Source organism: Protopterus annectens, chromosome 3.part1 (genome assembly GCF_019279795.1).
Source record: "Protopterus annectens isolate FY-2018-M chromosome 3.part1, PAN1.0, whole genome shotgun sequence".
NCBI classification, from domain to species: Eukaryota; Metazoa; Chordata; order Ceratodontiformes; family Protopteridae; genus Protopterus; species Protopterus annectens.
The window spans coordinates 948,711,573-948,736,373 of NC_056732.1; the positions used below are offsets into that span (position 1 = coordinate 948,711,573).

The following is a 24,801-nucleotide window of genomic DNA, read 5'->3' on the forward strand; positions in this document are numbered from 1 at the left end:
AGTTTGCTGCGAACCATAGCAACCCAACCTGACACAATGCCTTACCCCTTGGGACAATAACCCACATAGTATCATAAGGAATGACCATTTATGGCAAAGAAAGGGCCATATCGTTTCCAGCCAGACCACCACACAGCCCATATAAGTCAGGGGGAAGGAGGCAGGGACAGTTGAAGACAAATGAAGAGCAACAACTCAGATGGAATGTTATGGTGAGTACATAACTTCTTTATCTGAATGCTGCCTTCATTTGCACTTCAACCTGTGGGACAGAGTCCCCAGCTACCAAACAGCTGGGAGGCCCTCATGGAAGGATATTCAGTAACACGGTGGAGCCAAAGGATGCCCTACTTCTGTAGGGAAGACCCAACTTGTAATGGGAGATGAAAGTATGTGAAGATGCCCAGGTAGCAGCAGAGCAAATGTCATCCAAGGAAACTCTGGACCAAAAAGCAGCTGAAGTAGCCATAGACCTAGTAGAATGCACCTTAACTTGACCTGGTGGAGACAATCCTTTGGTTGAATACGCCAAGAGTATACACTGAGAAATCCAAAGAGCAATGGTGACCTTTGATTCAGGTTTCCTTAAAAGGGGCTTAGAATAGGAAACGAAAAGTTGATCAACTTGTGGAAAGCCTTTGTTCTGTGCAATTAAAAATGTAATTGTCTATGAACATCCAACATGTGCAATTTATACTCTCCCTTATTCTGAATGTTCGGAAAGAAGAGAGGGAGGTTGATAACCTGGTTGATGTTTGATTCTGAGGCCACTCTAGGCAGAAAGGAAGGATTACTGCGTAAAGATACCCTGTCTATATGTAAGATCATGTAAGGAGGCTTAATCGATAAGGCTTGAAGCGCCGACACTCTTTTAGCTGAAGTAATAGCAATCAGGAAGGCTGTCTTCTAAAACAGGAACTGCAGATCCACTGAAGCAGCAGGTTCAAAGGGGGAAAAAAACAAGGCTTGAAAGACCAAAGTAAGGTCCCAAGGAGGCGTAGGGTTCTTGATCGATGGCCTAAGAAGAAAAGTACCCTTCAGAAAAGCTTTACAGAGCTTAGAAGAGGCTAGAGAAGCTGAAATATACCCTATGTGGAAATTAGAAATAGCTGCCAGCTGAATTTTCACGGTAGAGAAGCTGGCACCCTGTTGAAAGATGCCTGCCAGAAACTATAAGATAACAGGAAGCGGAGCAGTGAAGGGATGCAAATCCCGCTGAGATGCCCAAATTGAGAAACGCTTCCACTTACTCGAATAAACCTTCCTCATGGAATACCTATGAGCCGCTACCAAAATCTTCTTAACCGGAGAAGAAAGCCCAGGAGTCTTAACTATCATGTGAAGTGGAGCAGCCAAGTGGGAAGCTTCAGACTGGCCAGACCTGGATGTGGAATCCCTGAGGGATGTGAAATCAGATCTGGAACTGGATCCAATGTCCAGGGAGGACACACTACATGAGACCACAGAGAAGGGAACCATAATTAGCGGGCCAGAAGGGGGTAAGGAGCATGACTGAGCAACCCAGCTGTTGTGTTTTCTGAATTAGCTTTGGTATCAGGGAAATTGGAGGATAAGCATAGAGAAGACCAGAGGGCCAAGCATGAACAAGAGCATCTCTGGGAGACTCCCCGGAGGAAGGTGCAGAGCAAAGAACTTGCTGCACTTCGCACTGGAAAGAGAGGTGAAGAGATCGCAGCAAGGCTGACCCTACTTTAGAAAGATCTGTTTCGCTACTGAAGGATTCAAAGACCACTTGTAAGGCATCAGGATAGACCTGCTGAGCCTATACACTAGAATGTTGTACTTCCGTGGAATGTGCGTTGTCACCAGAAAGCGGCCGGTGGAGATCACCCACTCCGACAACCTCATGGCTTTGCAGCAGTGGGGATAAGACCTGGTTCCCCACTGTTTGTTGATATTCCAGACTACTGAAATATTGTCTGTCTGGATGGCAATCATCCCTAGGGGAAGATGGGCATGAAGAGCTTGCAACACCAATAGAACCGCCCTCATCTCCAGGATGTTGACATGCAACTGGGTCTCCGGGGAAGACCACGTGCCTTGAACTGTCCTTCCTAAGCAATGCCCCCCCCACAGAGTAGGGAGGTGTCCGTGGTCAGAGGGGATGGAAGAATAAATGGGCGACTGTGAAGAAGTTCTGGTGACTGAATCCACCAGAAAAGAGAATCTGTGCATGCTCCCGATAGACGAACAAGATGTGACAATGGTAGATCTAGAAATGACCACTGGACCGCCAGGGTCCATTGGAGCACCCTCATGTGTAACCGAGCTGTGGGAACGAGGGGTGATTGTGGCCACCATGGACCCCAATGCCCTTAAAAGAAACTCCGCTGGAGGAGATGGAACTTGAAGAATGTGCAAGACATGATGTTTGACAGACTGAAGTCTGTCGGTTGTCAGGAAAACCTTGGTCTAAATGGTGTCTAACTGGGCTCCAATGAAGTCCAGAATTTAATCCGGTTCTAACAGGGATTTGTGAGATTTATGGTGATGCCCAACTGGTAGGCAGTTTGGATAAGGAAATCCCTGGCTTGGCAGAGTCGATGCCTGGAGGGGCTGGAAAAGAGCCAATCATCCAGGTAGGGGAAGACCTGGAAGCCCTGCAGCCGCAGGTGAGCTGCTACAACCGCCATCACTTTGGTAAACACCCTGAGGGCTGTGGTGAGACCAAAGGGTATCACTCTGAAATGGTAATGATTGGCCCCCAGCCAGAAGTGGAGAAACCTCTGAGACCATCTGTCCATTTTGATGTGATAGTACACGTCTCGAAGGTCTTCTGAACACATCCAGTCGTTCTCCTGCAGGAAGGCCAGGATAGACTGGAGTGTGACCATCTGGAATTTCATCTTGGCAACAGACAAGTTCAGGGTAGAGAGATCCAGAAATGGCCTCAAGTCCCCCGTTTTCTTTGGCACTAATAAAAAAAAAAAAAAACCTGGAATAGATGCCTAATTTGGACTGGTCTGGGGGGACAGGCTGAATGACTCTAGCAGCTTGGAAATTTCCTGTGCTGCTGCCTCCTTTGTGCAGGTGGAACGTCCGGGAAGTGTTTGGCCAGAACTGGCCTTTGAAGCAAGGGGACTGAATATCCTTTGGATATGATTTGCAACACCCATCGATAGTCTGTAATAGACTCCCAGACTGTTGGGTATAGCGAGAGTCGCCCCCCTGACTGCCTCCAGAGACGAGCAGCTGGGCAACTCTTCAGGGCTGCTGCATGGGCCTGTCCGAGAACGAATCCTGACACCCTTGGCTTCTCAGGCCCCTGCTGCCATGAGGGCAGCATCTGTCGAATCCCCCTCTGCCTCTGGGAAAAGGCGAGTCCCAAGTGTCCTGGGAGTAACCCTGAGACTTCTGGAACCACATCATCTTCGCCCCATGCTAATTCCTGGAGAAGAATCATTGAGGGGTTGAGAAGCGGATTCTGATGGCAGACAGACTCTTCCCATCCTTCTCGCTCTGGACCAGTGTGTTGCTTACCATCTTTCCAAAGAGAGTGGAACCATCGTACGGGGCATTTGTAAATGATGCTTTGAAGGGCTCCGAGAAGGTACAAAGTTGGAGCCAGGCATGATGCCTGATGGCAATGTCTGCTCCGGCGGCACCCTCAGTAGCGCGAGAAAGAAGCCGCATAGAGGTATTGGCAATGGAGGTGAGGGTGGCCATTTGAGAGAAGAAAACCTTCTTATCCCCCACAGACATGGACTCTGGGGCAGACTCAATGACCTCCTTCACTAGGTCCCACTGAAGCCTAATATGTGCCATGTAGCACAGAAATGTTGCTGAAGTGTAGGCCCGCTTCCCAAAATAGTCCAAGGTCCTAGATTCTCGGTCCGGAGGGTGAACCATGGAGCTCTCCCATGCGAGCTCCTTCTTGCTGGCCACTGCCACCACCATGCCATCGACCGGGGTCCCTTTGACCAGTGTGGCTTGTCAGATGGGGCACTGAGGACCTTATTAGAGCGTTTGGAGATAGGTACCACCTTGCTGGACTCCTTCAATGCCTGAGATGTGACATGATCCACCAGAGGATCTGCGGGAGGGGACACCCAGGAAGTAAAGGGACCTGTGCCAAATGCCTCCAGGAACACCGACTCGTCAGGGTTGGGTTTTTGCACAGACCACCACCCATGCTGCCGCAGGATCTCCATGATGTCTCCAAATGAAACATCCTCTGGGGGTGATAGGGGGGAACCCTCCCCTTCCTCCAAGTCGGTGTCCTCCATGATAGACTCTGGTGAGGAGTCTAAGTGCCTCCCTTTACACATGCATTTTCAAAGAACCTCCTCAGGTGGGTCTCTGGGGAGGACTCGAAAACATCCAGCTGTTCCCGTGTGGGAGCTCCGTGGGGTGGAGAAGCAGCAGACTGTCCCTGAGTTGGTAGGATGGTGGAATCTGGACCAGAAACAGATGGAGCCAGGACAGAGTCCAAGGACGAGATTACCAAGGGTCTCAATGGGATCGAAAGAACCTTCTCCACTATGTCAAAGGCAGAAGGAGAACGAACCCCCTGAGCAGGGGTTATGATCAGGTCCGTAATCCTCTGGATCAATGAAGGAGTTGGAGCCAAACCACCAGGTGCTGAGACTCTGATTGGAAGGCTTGGATCCAAAAAACTCAGAGCCGAAACCACCCCCTCGGATCCGGCATCGAGGCTACGGCTCCAAGCTCTTCAGAGCCAACCCTTTGACACCAAAGGTCCTTGGACCAGAGGACTCTGAAACTGGGGGTCGGATCAGAGAAGGAGTGATCGGGATGAAGGCAGACTGCATGCCCCTCCCCCCCACTCTGGATGGAGAGGGGGCAGGCAAGACTCCCATCTGTATCTGAGTGCGGATAAATCTCTGCATCATCCTGTCCACCTTGGCTTTTGAAAAGCTGCAAGTGGATCTGGAGGAAGAGGCCGCCGACATCAACCTAGAGAAGTGAGGCACCTCCAGCTCCGGGGAGAAACAAGGACAACAGAGTCGGGGAGAATCAGTGCTAGGAGCAGATCGGGATTTAGCTGGTGGCTCAGCTGAGGAAGAGCAGTCGGGGGACTGCTTCCTTGGCCTGTCTCAGTGCTTGCGGTCCTCTTAGCGGGAGGTTGAGTCCCAGAGGCCAGGGCAGAGACAGAAGTAGAAGCAGAAGTGGTAGCCTGGGCCTCATTAGTAGGTGGAGAGAGAAGGCTCTTGAGTATAAGCTTATTCCTCCTGTCAATCAACGCACAGGGATTGAACAGGAGGAATCAGGATGAGGGACACCTAAGCAAACAACGCACAGAGTGTGGCCATTCACCGGGGAAAGCTTATGGCCATACTCTGTGCACTTACAGAAAGCTGTTTTGGATTTCTCTGACATTTTTAGCAGCAGAGAAAACCCAAACAGAAATCAAACATGCACACACACTTAGAGATAGGACACAGAAAGCGAGAGCAAGAAGAAAATTTTTTTTTTAAATAGACCAACGTCTGAACTCGAAAAGGTGGGCGTAAGTAAAGATAGAAAAAGAATTTTAGACAGAAAGATGAGAACAGGATTTTAGATTTAAATTCACTTACTCCCCCCAAAAAAGCCTGAAGCAGCAGACTTGATGCTTGCAACAAGCATGGCAAATGAAATCTGAAGGGAGGAGGAGACAGGGGCATTATGGGTAGGGAGGAGCTTGGAGCTCGAATCCAATGCTGGAGATGTGCGGCCGAGTCGGATCCATCCCAGATCAGTGTCCCACACGTTGAAGAGCAAATGAAGACAACAACTTCAGACAATATGTTTAAGGTCCTGCAAGCTTTTCCTTTCTCCTGAAGGGACTTAAACATATCATCATCAGCAGCAGCAGAAGCAGTCCCAAAGAGATTTTTATTATTCAAAGAAGCATCCACCAGCTTAGCCTTAATGTCTTCAGGTAATGACTGCAGACAAAGCCTATAATAACTCCTCATGACAGACCCAAATTCAGCACCTCTGGAAGAGACATCAGCAACATCATAGTTTCACGTGACAAACTGGTCAACCACCACAAAGGTAGAATTCAAAATAGAAAGAGCAGAGGACTTTCCTTCAGAATCAGGGAGGTCAGAAATAATCTTACAAGCCTGGGTTATCATGGTTAGAACATATCTGGTCATGTGGGTCTGGTAATTAGTGGCCCTAGAGGCCAAGATGGCAGCAGTATAGACCTTCTTTCCAATCTCTCCATGGCTCTAATGTCCTTATCTGAAGGCACGAGCTTGGAAGCGGGCAAAAGCTTAGAAGGCTTTTCATATGAGACAGACATCAAAGCAGGATCAGCAGAAGGACATTTAAACAGGAACTGACAATCCTCAGGACCCTTGTAGAACCTGTCAAGTTTCTTGGGAGCAGGAGGCTGAGAATCACGAGTCTTAGATGGAGCTACTGAAGTGTCCAACAAAGCAGCCAACACAGGAGGTACTGCAGAAGTTTTAGGCATGTCAGCCTGAAGCAATGCATAATACCTTTTCTGGATATCAGATACCACTTAAAGTACTCTGTCATCTTAGCTACTGTGCCCCCAAAAGACATTTCCTCCAAAGAAGACTCAGGGCTAATGGATTCCTCTTCATCATAGCCATAAGACGAAGGAGAAGGCAGCCAAGAAGAATAAGCCAAAGACCCCACATCAGAGTCCAAATCCTCATCCGATGAATCAGGTTCTCTAGTCCTTTTTGGAGTAGTAGAAATCCAAGGTGGTGTAGGCACAGAAACCCCTTGGGGAGATTTTGGGGCCATCAAGACATTAAACAAGCCCTGAGTAACTTCCTGCCATTCCCTCTGCTGCTCCTTAGGAAGAACAGAAGAATGCTTAGTTTTCTGCTTTTTCTTGTTGATAGTGAAATCAGCCCTAATAAACATTGGAAGTTCCGACCCCTGATGAGATTCAATGAGAGCACTCCGGTACCTCTTCCCTGATCAGAATCTGTGGAATCTCTCTAGGGCCCTCCAAAATAACCAACAGTGGTTCCTTCTTAAGGCCTGAAACAGATACCTGCAAAGCCTCAAAAGATGCATCAAAGGAAGGATCCATGCCAGCCTCCAACAGAGTCATGGTGGAGGAATCCAGTGTTGACATTGGGCAGCCTACAGAACTAACACCTGCTACAAAAGAGACATCCGGTGAAGGCTGGACAGCAAAAGATTCCAGCTAAGATTTCCTGGCCTTCTTTCTGCCTAAGGGTAGTACTTCTGGTTAACCATGCTACCCTGGGTCAACTGTTTAAGTGGCTGATCCTCAAGGTAAATGGCCAGGGAAGAAAATTGGCTTCTAAGTGTCATAGGCACAAATGCCTTACAAATACTACAGGAAGTATGGTCGTCGGAAGTACCCAAACAAAAGAAACACTGTTTATGATGATCCTTATAGGGAACCAGATTCCCACACTGACATTTTCCTTTCTTGGATGACATGAACTTCAAAATAACAAAAGACCAACAATAAGTAAGAAGAAAAAGGCCCCAGTGGGGCACTTATCTAACAGCTAGGTATCAGCAAAGCAAAGGGCATTCAGACCGACGATCAATGATGGCCTTTGGACTGGCCGCAAAGTAGTACTGGGTAACTGCATCTGCATATCACCTTCATGTCCTATGTCCTATATGGGGGCATATGTGTGACTTGCAGAGCAAACAAGATCATAAGACTTTGCCATACTAGCCAGGCGTAGGGTTATCCTTGGCAGGAGATCCTTAAGGTGTAGAATACTGCAACAGTGACACAGAAGGACATGTCAGGGGTTTAGTACAGGCTATTTAGTAATAATGGTGATTGTGTCTCTGAGCCCAGTTTAAAGTCCTTTATTGGTAGCAAGAGATGCAAGGTTGCTGTAGGAATCCGAGCAAGTCACTTGACCAGATAGTGGTCCTGAACTGGCCCTGAAAATGAGCATGTACCCTCTGGGCTTTCTCTGTTAACCAATAAATAAATAAAGACAAAATAAACAAGAGGTAGGGGAACAGGGTTGAGACCTGAACTGGGCTTAATGCTGCATGACCTCAGCAGCTTTACCTCTGGAATAAAAAAAAAAATACAACCAGAAGTTTCTTAAGAATTCTAACTAACAAATGCTCACCTGGGAGTAATACAGAAACTCTGACTAATAGCAGCAGATTGAATACAGAAAGACCATGTGTAAGCAGTGACTGGGAGGTAGTCACAGGGATGCTCTGAGGGGTGCTCATTACTAGTTATACCTTGACAACATTCTACAGGAATGAAAATTAAGTGGTCTGTTAGAAGAGTACATAGAGACTGTCTCTGATTCTGCCTCTGTTTTTTTACCGTCTCTTATAAAACTTTTTTTTTTTTTTGCAAATCACTTAGAATTATTGTCAGCATCAATAATGCCAGACATCAGAAGAGTTTCGTACTTCTTATTGTTTAGAAAATGCATGCTGATGCAAAAACAGATTAACTTTTTAAATAAATTAGACAAATATGTTGTCCCTGCCCCTGATTCTTAAAGAAAGACATTGTATGCTTTGCGGTAGGAAAACAATGGTTACTGGGTACACTAAGTAACCAGTCAACCTCCTATTGAGGGAAAGAAAGAGAACGAGGAACAGTTAAAATAAGAGGGGAGGTCTTAATGATGAAATCTGTATTTAAATGATAAAGCCTATATGATATAGTGGTATGCTGCTGTGACTCTAGTGCACAGGGCTCTGGGTTCGAGACTTGGCAATGATGACTTTTGCCCCTCTCCCGTCATCACCAGGGAGCAGGTCCTTAATGCCCTCTCAAAGGCAAAAAATACAGTCTCCATGTGACCTGATAACATCCCAGGCTGTATCCTACAACTCACTAACCCAGGCAATTATAGGCCCATCAGCCTAACTAGCCTTATCTGCAAGGCTATGGAAAGCATTTTCATTGACCTTATATACAAGGAAATTGGCAACCTCCAAATGCTTGACCCCACAAAGTTTCATTTTGTCAAAGGGAGATCATGCCTGTTAAACTTGGTCGACGTCTTTGAAAAAGTTACCAAAGCCATGGACGAGGGAAAACAGTGCACACCGTCTACCTTGACCTAGCCAAAGCCTTTGACACTATTCCCCACTCAGGCATATTATATAAACTCTCCCAGCTAGGCATCAACCTATATATTACCAGATGGGTAGCTAACTGGCTCATTGATAGAACCCACTTAGTCAAAGTAGGGGAAGCCACTTCTAGTAACAGACCCGTGGTGTACCCCAAGGATCAGTCTTGGGGCCTCTACTGTTTGGGATATATTTTTCTGAGGTGCAAGCCAAAACTACTGGTCTGTGGCTGACCAGGTTTGCAGATGACTGCAACCTGGGCGCTGTCTTAAATTCCCTTACTGATGTGAACATCCTCCAAGAGGGGCTTACCCAAACTAATGACTGGTACCAGAAGCATGACCTCAAACTGAATTCCAAGAAATGCATCATTATCCTCTTTGGGGAAAATGTCATCCCCATTACGTATCACATTAATAACAATGTACTAAGCGTGCAATCAGTCATGAGGGACTTGGGTACCCAAGCCGATAGCAACCTGACTTTTGACCACCACGTTGCCTCCATCATACGGAAGGTTTTCAACATGGCCCACCTCATAAATAAGGGTATTTCATCCAGGAGCAAGGAGGTCATAACATCCCTGTACTCTTCCCTTATCAGACCCATTACTGAGTACAATGCCTCCTTCGGCATGTACCTTGCCAAGCACATGCAGCAGTTGGAGAGACCATAGAGGTTCGTGACCAGGAAAATCCAGGGTCTCAAACACCTATCCTATACAGACAGGCTAAAAGCCCTGTGCCTCTACTCAGTCTCATACAGACTGCTCATAGGTGACCTGTGTCTGGCATACAAGGCCATTACAGACTTAGCCTTGACGGAGTTGCTGCATATCCATAAGACAAACTCCACTCATGCAAACCGCATGCAAGGCCTTAACTTGGTCTGTGACATTAATAGAACTAACGGGATAGATATGTGCTCCAAAGACTTCTCTGTCTGTGGAACAGACTCCCTCTCCATGTCAAGCAAAGTACCTCTCTTGCCCTGTTTAAGAGGAACATGGACGACCGGATGGGAAACAGAAAATACATCCCTGGCATCCCACCTGTGTCCCTGCTAGACAGGGGAAACAGGTGCTGACTTTGAGGAAACATGGGCAAAATTCTTGGCTAGGCTTATAAGGGCCTCAGGGCCAATAGTCTAGTATCATCCTATGAACCTATGAAAGGGCTGGGTGGGTGAAGCAGGGGGAAAAAAACTCAAAGGTGCACTAACCTCTTGTAATTGCATAAAAGGCCAGGTACTGTTTACTGTGAGGCCTCTGCTCTCAATCAAATCAAAACAGCTGAAGGATTAAACAATTCAGGGCATACCTTTTAATTATAACATTATCTAGATGGACTCAGTACTTAACTGGAAGGGTGTGCTCAGTTAGAGGGAAGACAAACAGACATGCAAAATTAGAACTGAGCAGTGTCCCTTAAGTAGAAGCAGAGAACAAAACTCTGCACACCTTTTATTTTTACATGTAATAAAAGGCAAAGGTAAGGAGTGCATCAAACATTCAAAGCAATGTTAATGTGGACCTTGTATTGAGGAATTGAGTGTTTTTGGTTGGCGTGTTGCTGTGCTTTTACTGATCATTAAAATTATCGAAGAAGAACTGGACTGCCTTATTTCCTCCACAAGTATTTTTGTTTGGTAAAGCAACAAAAGAAACTATTAATGCCCTTGCTCGAAAAATGTTGCAACAAACACTCTCGGCAAGCAGTCACTACAGGAACTAAAGTTTTATTTCTTCATACACAAAGTAAAACATGAGTTTGTTAACTCCAACAGTGAGAAAAGACAGTTCAATTAAATGTAAGAATCTTAATGCTTGTCTTTGCCTGTCCATTCTTTGGACTGTGGTGGTTGGTCAACTTAATAACTTCCATTTCAACTTTTTCTCATTTTACGTCTGTCACAGATGCTTGAAACTCAAGAAACAACTAAAACATTTATTATAGATTGCCCTTCCTTTCAGTACAGTCATGGTCTCAAATTTTGCATCCATCTCATTACATATGCAATATTATCTCCATACACACATCTATATGCACTATTTCACATATCTTACCATTGCATGCACCACAACGTATTACTACCATTGTACTCTGGCCAGTATGCTAAGACTTGCTTCAATGGTGTCATCTGTTAATTCTATCTGTACTTTCTGATTTAAATTTTTGAGGATTGTCTTTGATTTTGTATTCTACATTTATTTAAATTATGTTCTGTTTGTTTGTATAATGTATATATTCTTTGTTTTGTCCTTGCCTACAAGGCCTGGGTTATAGATGAAAAGGGTCTATGGGCAAATTCACTTACCTGGTTAACAAATGATAAATAAAAAATAAAATATCTGTCTGCTGAGTACAGTAAAATACAGTTCACCACAGCAAGTGGGAAACTACTCTAATAATTTGACTACAGGTAAGGAGTTTTAGTAATAATAATCAAGCTCCAAAAGAGATCAACAATAAACCAATTACTGGCCAAGACACAGTACATCCTTGTCAAAAATTCAGCCAGAAGAAGTGTGGCCACCACAACTTTAACTGTCAACTTGTGAAAAATAAATAACTGGTTACTTTAGCAGAACAAGATAAAGGGACAGCTGGCATATTAAAGCTGCGGTCAACAGATGGCAGCTGGCAAGTAATCATACAGTTACTTGTCAGAAGGCAGACAGAAGTTCAGCTTGGTGGAAGAATGCAGCCTTTAGGAATGCAACAGTCTATGATCACAGATGTAAGAGGCCTGGGGGAGTAGATATCAAATCCATCTGTGGCAGGTTTGAAAAGGGGTGGGGCAGTGCTACAGAACAGAGATGTGGATTAGCAAAAGTATTTGTCTGCTGTAGTGCTGATTTGGTCTTTATATATTTTATCTATGGCTATAGTTAAGATGCTTTTTGTCTTTTATTATTGATGGTAGAGAAAGATGACTGGGTATTAGCTATCTGAATTATGACAACTATAAATATTTGAATCTTGTCAGCAAAAGATTGTAGAATGACTTCTGGGCATGCAGCATTAGTCAACAAGAACAAATAAAAAGAGAATAAACTCCTTTCCTAGTACAAACCACAAGTCAAACGACTTGGGAGTACTAAATGGGAGCAGAATCAGCACAAATAAAGTAACATGTACATCTGAAAATTCAGTGCACTAATTTCTTGTAATTCTGTTAAGCAGTTGAAATTTGCTTGTGTGGCTTCTACACCTAGTCAAAAGGACTCCCAACACTACCTCTCTAGGCTGGTGGCTGAACCAAAAGGAGAAGAGGGGTGTAATCTGTGGAATACAAAGGAAAAAAGGCAATGGGTGATTGAGGTACCAAGCCCCCACCCTTCAATACTAGGAGAAAAGGAAATGGTACTGCAGTAGTGGGATACACAATTATGGCAAGTTCCTAACAAGAGTGTACTGTGCTCTTCATATTATTCTCCACACAGCTTATGTATAAGAGGGTGGCTGACCCTGAAAAGAGAAAGGGGACAAAAGCTCCCATGGAATAGCTGTGGCAAAGACTACCCTTCCCCTAAAAGCACTGTTTAAGGTATAATGCTTTGAAAAGGTGTGTAAAGGAGAGGAAACTGTTACAGTCAGTACAGACTGCATGTTAAGCTCTCTCACAAAGGTGGTTGCAGCTATAAAGACCCTTGTAAAATGGGCTCTAACATGGCCTGGGAGGGTTTTGCCATGAAAACAGTAATAGAAGCAGATGCAGTGTGCTTTCTATTTTGATATAACCCATTTACTATGAAGTATACCCTCTCTGCCCTTATAAAATGCAGTGGATAACTGCTCAGATTTCATGAAAACGCTTCATTCTGTCCAAGTTAAATCTCAGTTGCCTGTGCCCATCTATTGAGTGTTACGACTATTTCTACCTTATTATGTAGAGTTACAGGAAGGTGAGCAGCTTCGTTCAGGGACAATTTCAAAAGTCACAAAATGTTCCTAAATGATGTATAAAGCCTCAGAATCTGGGATATACAGACTTTTTAAGGTCACGAGAACAGTAATCTTGGTGCTCTGAGGCTATTTAATTAAGACAGCTTCTTTATGAACCTGCTTCAAATATAGGATGACAAATTTCCTTATCCAACTTTCCCAAATATTACATAAGCTTCTCTGTAATAGAAGGCAAAGGAACAACAGCCCAGTCCTCACAATAACCTGAGCATTTCTATCCAAATGTGGCCATTCAGAGGAAAGCTGGGGCGATATCTCATTATTCTTCTCTCTGGCTCATGGGCAATAAACCCGTCCTCTTAATTCCACATTCAGGTAGACTGGGGTGAGGACTTTCCTCAAGTTAGCTTCAGAATTCGTCTGACACATCAGTTGTCATGTTGGCAACACATCCGAAAGAGAAGGCATGTGCACCTCAACACAGGAGCTACTGAGTACAGTAGACTCCTTCATCGCCAGCCTCTCTTTAACTGACCTCCTGTTTAACTGGCCATCAAATTTCTGCCATAGCCCTAGCAAAAGACAACAGAGAACAACAACACTTCCACCTCCTCTGGGCTAAATAATGACAGAGATTTGAGTTTTATACTTCATATTCATTAGAAAAATGTATACTAACACAAATCTTGTTATTCTAGCTGATTTATAACCTATAAATGCTGTTTTGTATGCTTTTTCTGATTAACCAGCCATTCGTTTATCCAACCTAATGTCTGGTCCCGGTGAGACCGGATAAGAGGGAGCCTACCAATAATTAATGACTGTAGGAGGCCCTTGAAATAACAGCTAGAGTCTGAATCTTCTCAGAAGACTAAACAGTTCCTTGGATGGTCAAAGCTTCAGATTCTGTCACTATCTCTAATATTCTGAAGATGGAGGAATACACATGGCAAAGCCTGAAGTGTCTGGAATAACCCATATGGCCAACACTGGTAGCATGTGAAGTAGCAAGGTTGTACAATAAGAGATGAATTCAAATGACTGACCAGAAGAATGCAATCCATCAAAATTTTTTCTCAGTAAATCATGTTTGCAAAAACTGGAATGCTTCAGAATTTGACAAATATAAATGACCATGGCTTTCGAACAAAACTACATTAAACATATACATTAAACATATACAGGCAGTGTGATCAGCTATCTCCAATCTTCCACAACCCTTTACCAAACTACAATAACACTGTGGTTACAGAAGTTAAGGAGAAGTAATATTGAGGCTTGTTAATGTATCTTGTTGATGACTTACATAATGACATTCATTCATTTAAGACTAACCAACTGAATGGAGATCCTTAAAGTCTTGAAACATTCTCTGAGACTGATAACCTCTTAAGTAAATTATGATACAGAGGAATAAACAGCATCTCACCCAGCATGGGGATAAAACTCAGTTTTACAGACCGAGAGAGATCAAATGGCAGTTCATTTAATAGGATGGGATGGACGAAAATATATTTGTCACAGTACCTGCACAACCCCAATGTTTTCCAAAAACTAGATTTCATGATGACATTCCAAGAATCCTAATTTCAATAAAATTATTAGACTAAAAATTGAGTCAATGCAATACAGTGAGAATATGCAATGAGATAATGTGGATGTTCACAGAAACAGCAGGAGCACTGAGTAGATGGCTACAATGCAAGTGATTGTAGTGTAAAGACAATCAGGACTAGAAAGAAAAGTCCTTTAACTGAACAAAATCATAGTTTTGAAGCTCCTTCAGCTAAAAGATACACAGAGAAAAAGAACTAGGAAAGATATATATATATTATTATATATTATTATGTCAGCATTACTAAGATGCATTAACACAATCTGCACTATACTGAAAATAAAACTGATGCCCTAGAAATGTATTCTGATCTGTCTAAAGATCTCAGATGTCTGAAAACAGAACACTCTATAAAATGTGACCACAGTCTGTGCCAGTGAGACATGCACTATGCTCAGTACCCACATCTCTGACATAAAAGACAGAACAAGAGCTCAATACATGAAGCAGATATAGCTGACTGTGAAACAGTCTGAACCTACAAGAATGTATAAAGATTAAGAGCATGGTAAATGTTTTGAAGCAATACAAAGTTAGAATGTGCTTGGCCCACAAACAACTAACAGATGAATAATGACGGAGCACTATCCTGTACATATAAAAAAGTATCTACTACTATACCTAATATAAAATTCTTTACAGTGCTAGAACTATTGCATGGATTGGGCACAAAAAAGAATGAAGCAAGCTCTTAGCTATATACTTTCAACACAGCATTGGGTACATACAGGTTTCTCAGACTATCATTTGGCATTTCAGTAACTGCAAATGTCTTTCAAAAAACTACAGCTGGATGCCTGGAGGTTTGAAAGGAGTTGTAAGTATAACTGATACCATTTTGGTTTGGAGGTCAACCACCTAAGAGTAAGACATCAGACTAATTAAGGCACAAGACAAAAGTCGCAAGGTTTGAAAGTGAACACAGCAAAATTTCTGATTCATGTGCCATTTTTGAAATACACAGGTCACCATCTAAACTGCTAATGAGTTAAAGTCAGCAGCTGCTAAGTTATTTGTTACTGTAAATATGCAATCTTAAACAGATAAACCTTCACTAATGTGATTCCTGGGGGTGGTATAATACCTGCCCAATTTATAACTCATACCTAAGAAAGCTACTTAAGTAAGATACAGTCTGGAGATGGTCAGAACAGTAAATTAAAAACTTTGATACACTGAAATGAGTAGTAACTAGAGCAAATGCACTTAAATATTATGAAGTAGCAGCATCTATGAAGCTGTATGTGGATACAAGCCAAAAACAGCTAGGAGTAGTACTGTTGCAAGAGTGCATACCTGCTGCCTGTGTCAATAACTCTGCTAGAAACATAAACCAGGTAGTATGCACAGCCTGAGAGGGAAATGCTGGCCATCACCTTTGGTTGCCAGGAATTTCCTGATTACATGTATGGGAAACACGATAAAGTAAAAACGAAACATAAGCTTTTGTAGAGTATGTAATCCGTGGTAGTGGTGCTGCGGTAGTGTTGTCGCCTCACAACAAGACGTTGTCGTGATCGAGTCTCAGCTAGAGTGTCTTCTGTGTGGAGGCATGCGTGAATGGGCGTGCCTTCGTTGAAGGTTGTGCATTAGGGCTGGTAACTCGGCACGTAAAAATCCAGTACCAAACATTAGTGGACCGGAGATCTGCTGTGGCGACCCCTAACCGGGATAAGCCGAAAGACACAACAACAACAACAAGAAGCTTTTGTAGAGTATCTTTAGAAAACTTGCTGCATGAAATATCAGGAAAGAAAGAAACACTGTGTTGGTTCACTAACAGAAAACACAAAGTTTAAGCGTTACCTTCCTTGATGCTAAGGTTGCTATACAAAATGGGACATTACAGACATGTGTCTACAGGAAACCAACTTGCAGGCAGATGCATCTGCACAGAAGCAGTAATCATCCCCGCTCAAAAGCTCAAGTAACTGCAAAACCTATGTTGGTCTACTAAAATGTATTACATCACGTCTGTGTTCCAATGTCTTTGTGTTTTCTGTATGAAATGTCTGCAAAACTGCAAATAATGTCAGAAATGCTTCAGAAATAAGATGATGAGGTGCACTATAATCTATGAAAACTGTTGCAATATTGATGACATGTTAAGTACAGCTTATCTGAATGAAAAAATTAAATACTTGCTAGGACACAGTCTGCAAATCATCTAATTACAACAACTAAAAAGGGCTATCAGAGAAGACATGGAAATGCATCTGTTAAGAAAAATAAATGTCAGGTTGGTTAGACAGTCAGAATGATCAGCTTCTATTGATTCAGTCAAGCCATATAGTGTGGTGGCTGAATATTACAACTACACTTGAACAATAATGTATGGGTGAATGAATGAATCAGTCACATTTCATTTACTTCCTAAATCACTTGTGCCTTGGTCTTATTCATCTCAGTTTTAAATACTTAAGAGTTTCTCTGTTTTGTACATAATGACAATCGGGTTTTAGACATGTACTCTTGCTGTGTTTTTATACTGTGTGACTCAAGATATTGTTGACACCCAAAGTAAATATATTTTAATATGGTTTGTCTTCCACAGGCTCTGCAGTATACTTCCCATACATGTCAAACTGAGTATCTCGCTGACCCTCTTCAAGCGCAACCTTGATGAGTGGATGGGAAACCACAAATCTGCCCCAAGGATTCCACCTGTGTCCCTCAGTGACAGGGGCAACAGGTACTGACTGAGGTTTCTTTTTTTGGGATAAACTTTTGGGTAGGCCTGTAAGGGCCCCAGGGCCATTAGCCTAGTAACCTCCTATGATCCTCATCTCTTATGGTATAAATGACGGCATCTATATGCATGAAAGAAATCCATCTTGTTGGAAGCAGAAAAATGCTGAAAAGGTCCAAGCTACAAAGGCATAATCCTCCAGGGCAGGGTCTATAGGTGAAATGACCTAGAACGCCTCTTCTTCCTTGCCCAGATACTTGTGCACTCACTTCTAAAGGGAAAGCAGAATCCACAGGACAATCCATGAAAGACTTCATTCACTTGAGCATTTCACCAAAGGAGAATCCTCCTGCAGAAGCTCTAGTAAGGAGGAGGAATCCCTGTATCCATCTCTAAGATGACAGTCCTCTGGGTCTTCCAAGTCTCCTTCTACGACAGAGAGAGCGAGAAAGAGACAGAAGGATAGATGAAGGTCCACCTTTATTCTAGTTCAGGGACAAGGGACCCAGGCTTATCTAATACATGGGAGAATGCACAACATCTGTAGTTCAGGTAAAGGGACTCTGTTGCCCAGGAAAGTACTCATCAGTAGCAGTACTGGGACTCTTGAGCTCTTTACAAGGCCTGGTACATACTTCAAGTTATATTCCATGTCACTGTGCTTCTGCGACCAGGAGCACAAGTCCCACCAGAAGCCCACCAGCTGGTGAATGTTGAACATCATGGCCTATAATAAACCGTACTGAAACATAAGACATCAGCTGACCCTCCTCAGTGCTGGTTAGCACCAGAGGGAGGTTTGCAGTGAGGAATCCTCTGTCCTAAGTGCAATCACAGACCTCATGTTAGTGGACTCAATGAACTGCAGTTTCATTAATTATTTTGCTCGTTGCGCCTATGGGTGTTATGGTAATGTCAAATTATACTAAAATGTCTAAAAATTAAAAGCCTCAGCTTAAGAATTTAAGGATGTGCAGTTTTAAATATTTAATCATTAAAACTATATATTCTTAAAGTTTTCTGCTGAGACTTGTTCAAAGATAGTCAAAATAACATTCTGAGACATTTATTTATTTATTTATTTTCAGTTGGTTTACCAGGATAGTCCAACATGCTCATAGTTTTAACAACATTCAGAAAATCATAAATGCATCAATTAAAATCTCACACATCCAAATAAATCTTGGAGTGGGCTACTGTGACCAGATATTCCCATTTGAGTCCTACCCATACCTTTCAACTGTACCTATTTTTGCAGAAAATCCCAGATTTTCCTTCAAATGTTTGTCATTTCCCTTGTAATATGTTTCATTTTTTGGTAAGTTGTTCATGATTACAAGTCAATCATTAAAGCCAGTCATTAGAGTATTACACTTCTCATTGTTCAAAAAGATGCTTACAGATGCAAACTTTTTTTTTACTTTTTAAGGAAATCAGAATAATACTTAAACAATATTACTGATTGTATCCATTATTTTTGGCTTTGACTAGAATTCTTGACCAAATAAATTGAGAGGTATTGTACTACCTCTAAAATATTCAGATCTAAATTATTTCTGTAGGTGTTATTTCAGCAAATCAGAAATAGTGGTAGATGATTCATTTTGTTACACTTGCTTGGTACAATTTTTGCCTTTATCAGTGCTGTTTACCTTGGAGGGTGCTGGAAGCTAACAGGTTGATTTGCAGTCTAAGTAGCTCAAAAGGTAGCACATTTTTCTTCTGTGCAGAATGATGTGAGTTCTATTCCCATTCCAGGTACTTGGATTAATTTTGCAATACTGACAGTGAAGTGCAGCACTGCACACCTGGGTGTGCTGTTCTTCAGATAAGATGATAAACTGAGGTCCCATTTTCCTGAATTGCTGGTAGTTTAGTTAGGTGGATATAAAAAGATTCCTTGGCACTTAAAAAGAATATCAGAAGTTCCCAGTCTCCCCTAGTCAGTATGAATACCACCTCAAGTCTCTGCTGAAAAGAGGCTACTGGCCTTGTGGGACTAAACTGGTCAGAAAAAAAAAAGCATGTATGAATAAATAAATAAATATGCTTGCAGCAATATCTCAGCTATTTCACTATTATCGCTTTACTCTTGACTGTTTTACTGCATCAGAATCATCAAGTAGTTATGGTTATTATATTTCAATGGACCCGCCACTGGAACATGATCTTGAAGTTTTTCAGCCAAAGTCCATTTAAAAGCCACCTTTATACAAGTCATGCTAGACATAAGGAAATTATTATTATTTTTTTTTTAACTTCCATGTAAACTGAACAGCAGCAGTGTTGAGTTACAAGTCTCTTGCATAGCTTCTGGAACCTATTTTCATTTTCACTTTTTTTCTTGAATAACTCCGATATGTATTCTCAGAGCAGATCCTATCTCTTTATCTAGCTGAACTTCATGCTTTAAGGCTTCCAATTTCTAATTCAAGTGTTGAGAGACCCCCCCTCCCACATTCTTCCTGTGGTGTCAAAACTATTTTTGCAATCCATGAACTGTTAGCTGACCACCCTTGCTTCACATTCAAAGAACTATTAACAGACAATTAAATTACTTTACTATTCATTTGTGTCTGCAGTAGGAAGATGTGTTTTATCTTGAAAGTTTGCAAAATGTGCTGTAATTGTTTAAACATATTTTCTGTACAACGCAGCGCAAAACAAAAAAGTCCAAATTTTTTTCTTGAATTTGGGCTACTCTGTGGCACAGTGGATAGCACTGTAGCCTCATAGCAAGAGATTCTCTGGTCTGATTCTTTGCTGGGGTACCATATGTGCAGAGTTGGCATGTCCTGCCTATGTTAGAGTGTCTTTTTCTCCAGGTGCTCTCATTCCAAAAACATGCAGTATGTAGACTGAACACTAAAATGGCGATAGGGGTGTGTGTGTGTGTGTGTGTGTGTGTGTGTGTGTGTGTGTGTGTGTGTGTGTGTGTGCGTGCGCAATGGAAGAAAAACTGCAGCAGGGCTAGCCACTTGGTGGAGTGAACCTTGGCTCTAGATGAGTGTCACTGTTGAAGTGATACCTTGACCCCATGTGCAAAAATGGGAAAAGGGGGTTGTGGATGGATATGTTTTCTCTTTCTAATGAGGCACAAATGTCTTTTGTATGATATTTCCCAACTCTTTTATATTGGTAGCTACACCCTTGACTCGTTGCACTAGCAAAAAAGTACTCTATCCAAACCATAATCCTTAACCACGACAAATCAGAAGTTTTTCTGTGTTGTGAATATTGCCAGGATTTGTAAGATTATGTCATTCACTGTTTTTTTTTCCACAGAGAAATTCTCTTTTTATTTTTAACTACGGATCATGGGTGAGTTATTACCATGTATTTTGTATTCTTTACTGGTATGGTGTTGTTTCTCCCCACATCCTACATGCCCTGGCAAGAAAAGAAGCCTAGAGCCACCACATATACTAACCAAAAGCTGGTTCATAGACAAATTGCATAAACTGCAATATGCAACATTAAAGTAGCTTATTCTTATCTCCCATAACAACATCAACACTTAGTGAATACAGTGAACCAGTGGCAAAGAGTAGATTTATTATCAGTCAAGACATTTTTTTTTTGCTTAACCTGAAATTATGGTACCCACACACATAAGAAGCAGAGGTTTCTCACCTGCAGGGCAATTTGCTGTGAAGACAGAGAGCAGCTGTAATGCTGCCTGCATAAGAACATCATCCATCACAAACCAAGGCCACAAGGAGTAAATAATGATGGCTAGACGAGACTCTACTGCTGCAATCTGCAATCAAATTGAATTTAATAAATAATTGTATGCAAATTAGCATATCCAAAATCAAAAATAAATTTTGAAGCATGTCTAAATGAACAGGAATAACAGTTATGCTCTTACAGCCACATTATAATCAGAAACGTAATGCGCAAAGTCACATCAGTAGTTCTTGATCTAGAAGATAAGATCCTCCCACCATCAAATATCTGTGCAATATATCCCGTTAGTAATTTGTAACATTACTGTCAGCACAGGGCCATGTGTCTAAAGAATTTAGCAATCTCCAGCTACTACTTCTAACAAGGAACTATTTGACTAAGAGGTACATAAAATGCAACATGTAAAATCTAATTGATTCTAGCAGATCAGTGGCGAAAAGGGAAGAGGTATACATCCTACTGGTGAAAAGACAAGAAAAAACATATCTAAGATAATACACTTATGAACTGTGTGTTGATGCTACAATGAAAAATGAAAATGTGTTGTTTTCCAGGTAGCTACTACAGGGATTTCCTGCATATAATTACTAGTGAGTATGGAAGTTGTGGTGGAATTAACTTATTTTTACTAACTTAGTTTTTTTTTTATTTCTCCTGATAAAAGGGCCAGCCTTAACTAGATAATTCCCCTGGAACTCGGGGACTGGGGAAAGCAAATATTTCAAGTCTTGCATAACTTTTTCCTTTTCTTGTAAGGATCTGAAAAGATCTGCAGCCGCAGAGCCAAAAAGATAATGTTCATCCACAGGGAAATCCAGGAATTTGGCCTTCACATCTTGTAAAAATGGAACATCTGCATATAAGAGATCCAGAAGCAGCCGCTTTAGAAGCTACATCAACAGCATCATAACTACCCTTAATAGACTGCTTGGCCAACTGAGACACAGCATTAGTAAAGACACAGCAGAAGACTTGTTTTCGGATTCTGGCAAGCCATTAATCACATCACCCAGATTAGAAAGGATTAATAGGAGATACCTAGTCATATGGATCAGGTAGTTAATAGTTCTAAAGTCTAAGGTAGCAGAGGTACAAACCTGTTTAACTGTCCATAGTCCTGCTACCACTTGTCTGTAGGCTAAACATTAAGTAGGGCAATAGGCTTGGTTGGCTTCTCATTAGAAAGAGAAATCACAGCATAGCCAGAACAGTTTTTTTTTTTTTTTTTGTAGAGGAATTGCTGAACATCAGGCACCTTATAAAATCTATTATTTTTCTATGGAGCAGGTGGTTGGGTCTCGGGATTTAAAGAGGCATAGGTTCATAGGTTGGTACTAGGCTATCGGCCCTAGGGCCTATACAAGCCTAGCCATAACAATTCCCTGGCTATTTCTTCCCACACTATTTACTTCCCTGGACCTCTGTCTAGCAGAGCGACTGACGTGATCCCAGGGGTGAATTTCCTTTCTTCCATCCAATCGTCAAGGTTCCTTTTGAAGAAGGCCAAAGAGGCGCTCTGCTTGACATGCATGAGCAGTCTATTCCAGTGTCTGGGGAGACTCTGGGTCAGGAACCTATCCCTCCAGCATGTCTTGTTTATTGTGATGACAAGGTTTAGATCCCTGGAGAGTGTGGCTCTGAGGGATTGGGATTTCTTTAAGTGTAGCATGTCCAACAGCTCTGGGTTTGACATGGCCTTGTATGTTAAGCAGAGATCGCCTCTGAGTAGACGATATGCGACAGAGTATAGCTGGAGTTTTTTAAGGCAGTCAGCATAGGGCATCTGCTTTAGGCCTGTGATTCTTTTAGTGAGGTATTTCTGCGACCTTTCCAGTTGTTGCAGGTGTCTTGAGAGGTACATACCAAATGGGGCATTGTATTCTATAATGGGTCTAATGAGGGATGAGTACAGTGGGACAATGACCTCTTTATTTTCTGGATGAAAAGCCCTTAGTGATGAGGTGTGCCACATAGAAGGATTTCCTGACTGATGCGGTTATCGAAGGTGAGACCACTGTCCACCTGTGTCCCTAAGTCTCTTATCACACTTTTGGTGTTTAGTGTACTGCCACCTATGTGGTAATTCACAGGTATATGTTTTTTCCCAAAGGGGATAACTATACATTTCTTGTCATTGAGCTTGAGCCCATGGCCCTGGCACCAAGCATCTGTTTCTGTAAGGCCCTTTTGTAGAGTATCCACATAATTTGGAGATTCAATAATGGCTCCCAGTTTGCAGTCATCTGCGAACTTTGTTAGCCAGAGTCCCTTAGTATTGGCCTGTACTTCAGAAAAGTAGATGCCAAACAAGAGTGGTCCCAGGACTGAACCCTGAGGTACTCCACTTGTCACTTGTCTGGAGCTGGATTTGGAGTCAGCTGCTTTTAGTGTGTGGGTTCTGTCAGTAAGCCAGTTGGCAACCCAGCGAGTGACATAGGGATTAATGCCCAGCTTAGTAAGTTTATCTATGATTCCAGAGTGGGGGATGGTGTCAAAGGCCTTGGCGAGGTCCAGATAGGCTGTGTGGACTGCCTTACCCTCATCCACAGCTCTGGAGACTGATTCAAAGAAGTCAATCAGGTTCAGGAGACAAGATCAGCCCTTCACGAACCCAAACTGGGTGGGGTCCAGTGTTTGAACGTTGCCAATGTCTTTGTTTATAAGTTCCATGATAATACGTTCCATGGCCTTACAGATCAGGCTCATCAGACTGATGGGGCGGTAGTTCGTGGGATCCAAGGTGGATCCTCCCTTGTGGAGTGGGATAACTGTGGCTGTGCGCCACTCAGTGGTCACGAAGCCTGAGGTGAGGCTATGCTTAAACATGACACTTAGGTGAGGTGCCAGTTCATTTTGTAGTTCATGTAGTACACAGCCTGGGATGTCATCTGGTCCCATGGATGCTGTATTCTTAGCTTTGGAGAGTGTGTTTTTTACCTGTATGGCCGTTATTACCAGAATGTGGCAATCGTCCGGTACTGAGATGGGCCATTTAGGGGGTGGGGGGTAAAGTTAGCACTGAATCGATCTGCCAGGATATTGGCAATATCCCTGGGATCAGTATATTTAATGCCATTCTGTTGTAGCTCAGAGCAGATCTGAGCATTGCCATTTAGATTCTTGACATAGTTATAGAATGCCTTGTGGATGCTTTTGGGATCTTTGGCAATTTTATTTTCGTAACTAGCTTTGGAGGATTTTATGAGGGATCTCAGCTTCTTACTGAGGCTGGTAAGGGAGTTTTTTGCATCCTGGGATTTTCTTCTTTTCTGCAACAGTTTCTTCCTTTTGTTGTAAAGTTTGTTTATGGCAGGGGACCACCAGATTGGCTTAATTTTTTTGGAGGAGAGCATCTTGGTTCTATTTGGGATAGCACGATTCATGCATGAGTGGATGTGCTCGTACAGTGCCTTAGTGTAGGACTTAGCAGTTGAACTTTCAGTTCCCGTCTGCATGGGTGTCATGAAGTTTGTCACTTCTGACTTGAGTAGCATGAACTTGCTTTGGAGAAGTTTTTTATGGATGTTTCCTTGCTAGGGGGTGCAGGTGGGATGTGGATGTTAAGAGTGATGATCTTATGGTCTGACCTGACCAACGAGGGGGTGACCATAGGTGTGGAGCATCGATTTCCCATTTTGGTAATGATCAGGTCTAGGATATTGGAGCTCTTGGTGGGACAATGGATTAGTTGATCCAGGGCTTTGGAATTTATGAATTCCAAGAACCGTTGGGCAAAGGTGTTGGTACAGGAGTAGTTTTCCCAGTTAATGGAAGGGTAGTTGAAGTCACCCAGTATTAGGGTGTTTGGTTGTATCTTAATATTTTTCAGTATGTTTAGA

At 42.6% G+C, this 24,801-nt stretch overlaps 1 protein-coding gene across 1 annotated transcript in view; it reads right to left on the reverse strand.

Moving 5' to 3' along the window:
* The window catches only part of RTTN (rotatin), a 3,641,098-nt gene that overhangs the window by 351,098 nt on the left and 3,265,199 nt on the right, over nucleotides 1-24,801 (reverse strand). Inside the window, exon 47 of the mRNA XM_044067142.1 lies at nucleotides 20,906-21,032. Within this exon, the coding sequence (XP_043923077.1) occupies nucleotides 20,906-21,032 (127 nt within the window). The remainder of the gene's footprint in view (nucleotides 1-20,905; nucleotides 21,033-24,801) is intronic.